Below are 5,497 nucleotides of genomic sequence, written 5' to 3'. Positions count from 1 at the left end.
AAAAAAAGGAAAAAAAAAAAAAGAAAAGTTGCTGAAGGAGGTATTGCCAATGGTATTGCTAGGGGCGTCGTTCGGTTTCGCTTTTGTGATAAATGCAGAACATATTCCACAGTGCGCTAAACAATACGGCCGAGAAACAGCCAACTATTCATTGTTCTTTGTTAAAAAAACGTAACTTTACGTTGTTAGGGCATCGCTCTATATATTTCTAAACCAACATGATTTACGCGCTTTTTACGCGTCAGTCCAACGGAAAGCCATAGGCTGCTTACAACGAATGTCTAGTCCGCGAATCTTAAATCTTGTGTTAAATTATTGAAGTATAACTGGTTCTAAATCAGAAACGTGAAAAATCAACACTTTTTGCCAAAAAAAAAAGAAAAGCTAGCGATAAGGTGGCGACACGTGGTGGGCTCTTTGCGTAATACACGTGAGCGCGCTGAGCGGGTCAGCCGGCGCAGCTCGACTTGAACTGCGTAAGCTGCGGCACGTGTTTTCCAGTAAACAATGTCGCCGTGGTGAGCGCTGACGTGAGAATTAGTCGTTTTCTGAAGCTCAACTTCCCGGCAGACTTGAACTGTAGGTTCTCGAACCTTCGTAATTTTTTTTTCCCTGTGCGCGGTGCATGTTCGAGTAGGTAAGCGCGCTTTGAGCATGTTTTGTCTCTTCGCAGTGCCGCCACACGCACGCCGCACATGTGCCGTTTTTCGAATACTTTGATGACACAATTGCGGAGCGCAACATCAGCAGCTTATTTGTGCCTGTCTCTAAAGGCGTCGCGTATTGCCACAGACACGACAACTCATTGAACCAAACACTCATGCCTGCGGTTTCTAGTAGTACCTGCCCCCAAGCTACGTGCAGTCGGCACTTGCACGCCGTTTCTTAGGCACATTTCGATAACTTCGTTGTTTTACCGTGTATGTGTAGTAAACATCGACGGAGTTTCTCGCTTCAACATACACAAATAATTTAGACGGTAAATTGCTCATTGACGGAGAACTGTTGCTGGGATTTACCGTGCAAAGGAGAGGCGACCGCGCCAATCTCTCCCGCGCTCAGCTTGGAAGAATGAGTGTGAGTAACGCTAAGCACTTCGTGTATTGGTGAACTCCCAGCAGCCGTTCACCTAGTAAGCCGGTTAAACGATTGCATTAAACTTCACGCTTTTATATCTATTATGTAATGCGTGAAGCATTAGGCTGGTTTCACCCTTACTGCCGCTTGGAGGTTCGCTGCTTTATGTTTATACATGATGGCACATGTTTCCGTGTACAGCGCACCAAAGCCACACTTCCACCAAACGTGCCCAAGGCGTTTATGTACCATTTTGAAGCACGTTTTCAAGTATCACTGGTAGAGAGTCCTGCGCCCTACCTTCAGCTGTAGTTTCTGTTGTTGTCATTACCCCTGTGTACGTTCCTGTCCCTGCCCTGAGGTGTTCTCGTTGATGCAAACAACTAATTTTTTTTTCTTTCAGATTTCCCTAGTAGTCGTGAAAAAGCAGCGTCATCCACCGCATTGCCATGGAGACCACCCCAAAGCGCAGATCTGCGCAGCTCGTTCTGGAAGATGGGTCTACATATTCGGGTGTCGCGTTTGGAAATCCGAGGTGTATTTCCGGGGAAGTTGGTGAGTTTGCCAATGCCTTGCTTTTCCTCAAGTCTCGTCATTCACAGCGAGTGAAGCTGCACACCTTGCTTGCTTCTCTTTCATCTGAATATGCACTTTCATTTCGCTTGTAGATGCCCTCACATACTCATCGACAAAAGCCGGGATCTTAACTCGTGTGTTGCTTTGGAACATAAAACCCATTACATTCAACTTCTTCACAAGCTTGTTTGATCTGGAGAGGGGATAAAATTGGACTTCATTAAGGATAATGTCTTCCTTGAACGCAGCAGGTCTTTTCGTAAATTTAATGGTACATTCAGCTGGTTCCTACTGCCTTCTCCCACTTGGATTGCAACAATGTGGAGCCCGCTCTTTATCGGAGCCAGAGGAAGCGGGGACAAGCTGAATGTGCAGCTGCTCCCCAGATTAATTGGAAGCAAGACCAGGATACAAAAGCACTTCTTCTGTTGTAAGCAAACAACCCACCGTGGTTGCTCAGTGGCTATGGTGTTGGGCTGCTGAGCACGAGGTCGCGGGATCGAATCCCGGCCATGGCGGCCGCATTTCGATGGGGGCGAAATGCGAAAACACCCGTGTGCTTAGATTTAGGTGCACGTTAAAGAACCCCAGGTGGTCAAAATTTCCGGAGTCCTCCACTACGGCGTGCCTCATAATGAGAAAGTGGTTTTGGCACGTAAAACCCCAAATATTATTATTATTATGTTGTAAGCAAACAAGACGCACTTGTGCCAAAGCATTGCCACGGCTGACACCACGCTAGAGTGACTATCCTGGCCATACCAACACTGGATGCTGCAGAATCCACATGACAAGAACCTTGCCAGATATCAATCATGCACCCAGGTCAAAGCTGACAGTGCTTCCGAGTGCTTCGAGCTGGATCATGGCATTCTGGAAGAACCAGCTGAACAAGTTGCGAGCAATCGATTTCGACCAGTCAAGTATAACATGCCACCAGAAACCTCTGGAGGGCTCGAAAACAACCAGTCGCGTGTACTGTAACTCGTCCGTAAACAGAAGAACTCGTATGCTATCTGTGCCAACCATGGAGAAAGTTAGGAGAGAGCGTTATGTCACGCAGCCAACCTTGGCAAGTGAACGCTCTGTGACGCCAGTCCCTTTGCTCAGTATTGGCCCAACACGTGACCTCGTGTCAAAATCACGGAGCAGGACTCGAGATTTGCCGAGACGTTTGGTTCCTGGCAGTTGTTATTGTTTGCACTCTTGTTTGGCTGCCCTGCCATGGCTTAGCCTTCAGGGCGGGAGCAATGAAAACCAACGCACACTTTGACATGACGGTCACATGTTGGGCCGACAGGTTTGGCTTCAATCATGTTGCGCGATGCACCCTCCAAAGTTTTTCCTTGCTCCCTATGCTTCACAGCCTTGGCGATTGTCAGCAGAGCACTGGAATGCAATCTGTGTCAGGCTAAGGATCTTGGAGGCTATGCTCTGACACCCTTGGTGAACGAGTGGGTTTCACAGGGACACACACACACATCTATTAGTGATGAGAGCCTGAAGACGAAAAGTTGCATTGGTACATTCTAGTGAAGGAAACATATGTGGGATAGCCATGTAGTTTTTTTCTCCTATAAATTAGGCAGGACTTGCTTTTTATTGCAGATTCTTGACAAGGAGATATCATTTTGTCAAAAGAAACGAAGCCACGAGGGGATTAGGGGCACGGGTGTTGCTTAATCCTGGCAATGCCATGTTGTAACTTGTGCTAGAAAGCTCTGGGGGGTGATGGCAAGAAAGGCAGCTACAGCCATGCAAACAATGGCTTTGTTTCTTTTGATAAAGGCTGTGTGTCAGCAGGAACAGGCACGTTACTTCCAAAGCAGTTGGGCCACTCCTTTCTCACATTTCTCTTTTCCATGCTTGTGGAAGCTGCTCTTTGCAGGTGCAGTGCATTCATTCTTCAAAACCGTCCTATTTTAATTTGCTACTAATTTAACTTGCATATTGGAAAATATTTCTTTAAATGTCATTGCACTGATTAACAGGGTTTTGATTTTTGGCAATGCTAATTTTAGTGTCTCAAGCTGCTGCTTCCTTGTTCTTCCCCTCCCCGCTATTTGCCATGCAGTGTTCCAGACAGGCATGGTGGGCTATGTGGAATCTCTGACCGATCCCTCGTACTGCCGGCAGATTCTTGTGTTGACATATCCACTGATTGGCAACTATGGTGTTCCCAACACCGAGAAAGACGCGCACGGCATTCCCATCAACTTCGAGTCGCACAAGATTTGGGCGGCCGGCCTGGTCGTGGGCGAGTGTGTGGACAAGTACAGCCACTGGAGCGCCCATCAGTCCCTCTCTGACTGGCTTCACTCGGCAGCTGTGCCAGGCATCTCGGGTAAGGAAGTCATTGGGTTTTTTTGTGGTTCTTTGCTTGGTAGGATGCCTCCTCCGTACAACTGTTACTTTTGATCAGGGTATCAAACCGGAAGGTAGCCGCAAATTTAAACAAGCCGTTATTTTTCTGCAAACCAGAACTGACCCAGAACATTTTGATATTTTTTCTTTTCATAACAAAACAGGAAAAAAAATTACGGTAGAATTTGTTTCACAGTGATTGTCAATGTTAATGGGATTAGCATTGAAGCAAGGCAGCAATAAACCATATTGCTGAAGATGCCTTTATTTACAATTTCAAGTGGGGGAAGTACGCTAAGAATGCTAATCGCATTATTACACACATGTGCCACAGTGCCACACAGACCATGGTGTGTACGTCTGCAGACATCACAAAGAAACCTTCCCTAAATGCAGCCTTTTAACCACAGCCAGTTTTGTTCCACTGGCAGTTTAACATTACGGTTCAGGATATCTGACTTCTGCAACAAAATTGCATAGGCATTTATTTCACGCGTAACACTTTTCATTCATTTTTGGCTAGCAGAGCAGGTAGTTTCACTTTTATCACACGCATATACACCTGTGACGTGCACTCTCAGCACATTGATAGAGTTCAGCAAAAGATACCATTAAATGGGCCCTGAACCACTTTTTATCCAAGTTAAGAAATTCATTTGAAGTTACAATGGACTGTTCCAGAAATACTTTACCGCAAAAAGTACTTCAATGCATTCAGCTAAAGTGGAGTTACTAGCAGTCAAATATCCCTTACACGGTGCTTTTGCTGCTTCTTCAATGACTTCTACTGCAAAGGCTGCGGCAGAGTGGGGCGTGCCTACGTACAACGTTCCGCCTACTGAACGTCACTGTGGCACGAAGTTCAAATTTGATTTTGGATGTTCACGTAGACGCCAGTACTTCATATTTTGGTCACTACGACGCGTCAAAGACAGTTGTCCTCGGCAAGCTGCAGCGCGCTCAGCCAGCGGATGCATCGCGCCACCCCACAGCGGCCACGGTATCTGTGCTACGTAACAGACCGCAGCTACATGCAACTGCAATGCATATGTGTAGCGTTTGCTATGTTCACGACAGTGCTTGAGTGTGCGCTTGCACTGATAGGCTCCAGTCTGGCCATGCTACGGGGTGTGGTCCATCTTTGTCCTGCACCACCTTGGCCCATGGATAGGAGCCACATCCCGTTTGTGCGTTTTTGAAGCAATATCAGTAGTCTGCCAAGGTGTCTAACCAGGAGCGACCAGGAGGGAGAGCGCGCTGGCTAACCTTAAATTTCACGGGGTTGCTGGCTGGTTGAGTGTTCAAAACTAGTCGAAATTAGAGAGACCCGACGGCTACGACACCATTAAGCAGGGTGGCCAAACTTGGCCACTGCAGGCAGCAGTGGCCAAGTGTGAGCAAACAATAGTCGGCTTCTTTCGGAAGAAGGTAATTATTATCAAAAGTCAAAAGCTGAATTTGGCTTACTTCAGCCTGTTTG

The 5,497-nt window shown here is 46.8% G+C and overlaps 1 protein-coding gene across 2 annotated transcripts in view; it reads left to right on the top strand.

The window, feature by feature from the left end:
* The first annotated feature begins 440 nt into the window (after positions 1-440).
* The window catches only part of r (carbamoyl-phosphate synthetase 2, aspartate transcarbamylase, and dihydroorotase rudimentary), a 178,089-nt gene continuing 173,032 nt past the window's right edge, over positions 441-5,497 (top strand). The window contains exons 1-3 of one of the 2 annotated variants that reach the window (XM_075704255.1): positions 441-579; positions 1,481-1,632; positions 3,728-3,997. In XM_075704255.1, coding sequence (XP_075560370.1) covers positions 1,527-1,632; positions 3,728-3,997 — 376 coding nt within the window. In that variant the 5' untranslated portion in view covers positions 441-579; positions 1,481-1,526. Of the gene's footprint in view, positions 638-1,480; positions 1,633-3,727; positions 3,998-5,497 lie in introns of both variants that reach the window. The other variant, XM_075704254.1, reaches the window with a different exon arrangement.

This window comes from Dermacentor variabilis, chromosome 9 (assembly GCF_050947875.1).
Source record: "Dermacentor variabilis isolate Ectoservices chromosome 9, ASM5094787v1, whole genome shotgun sequence".
Lineage (NCBI taxonomy): Eukaryota > Metazoa > Arthropoda > Arachnida > Ixodida > Ixodidae > Dermacentor > Dermacentor variabilis.
The sequence above is the reverse complement of the archived record's forward strand: the minus strand, read 5'-3'. Positions and strand labels throughout refer to the sequence as shown.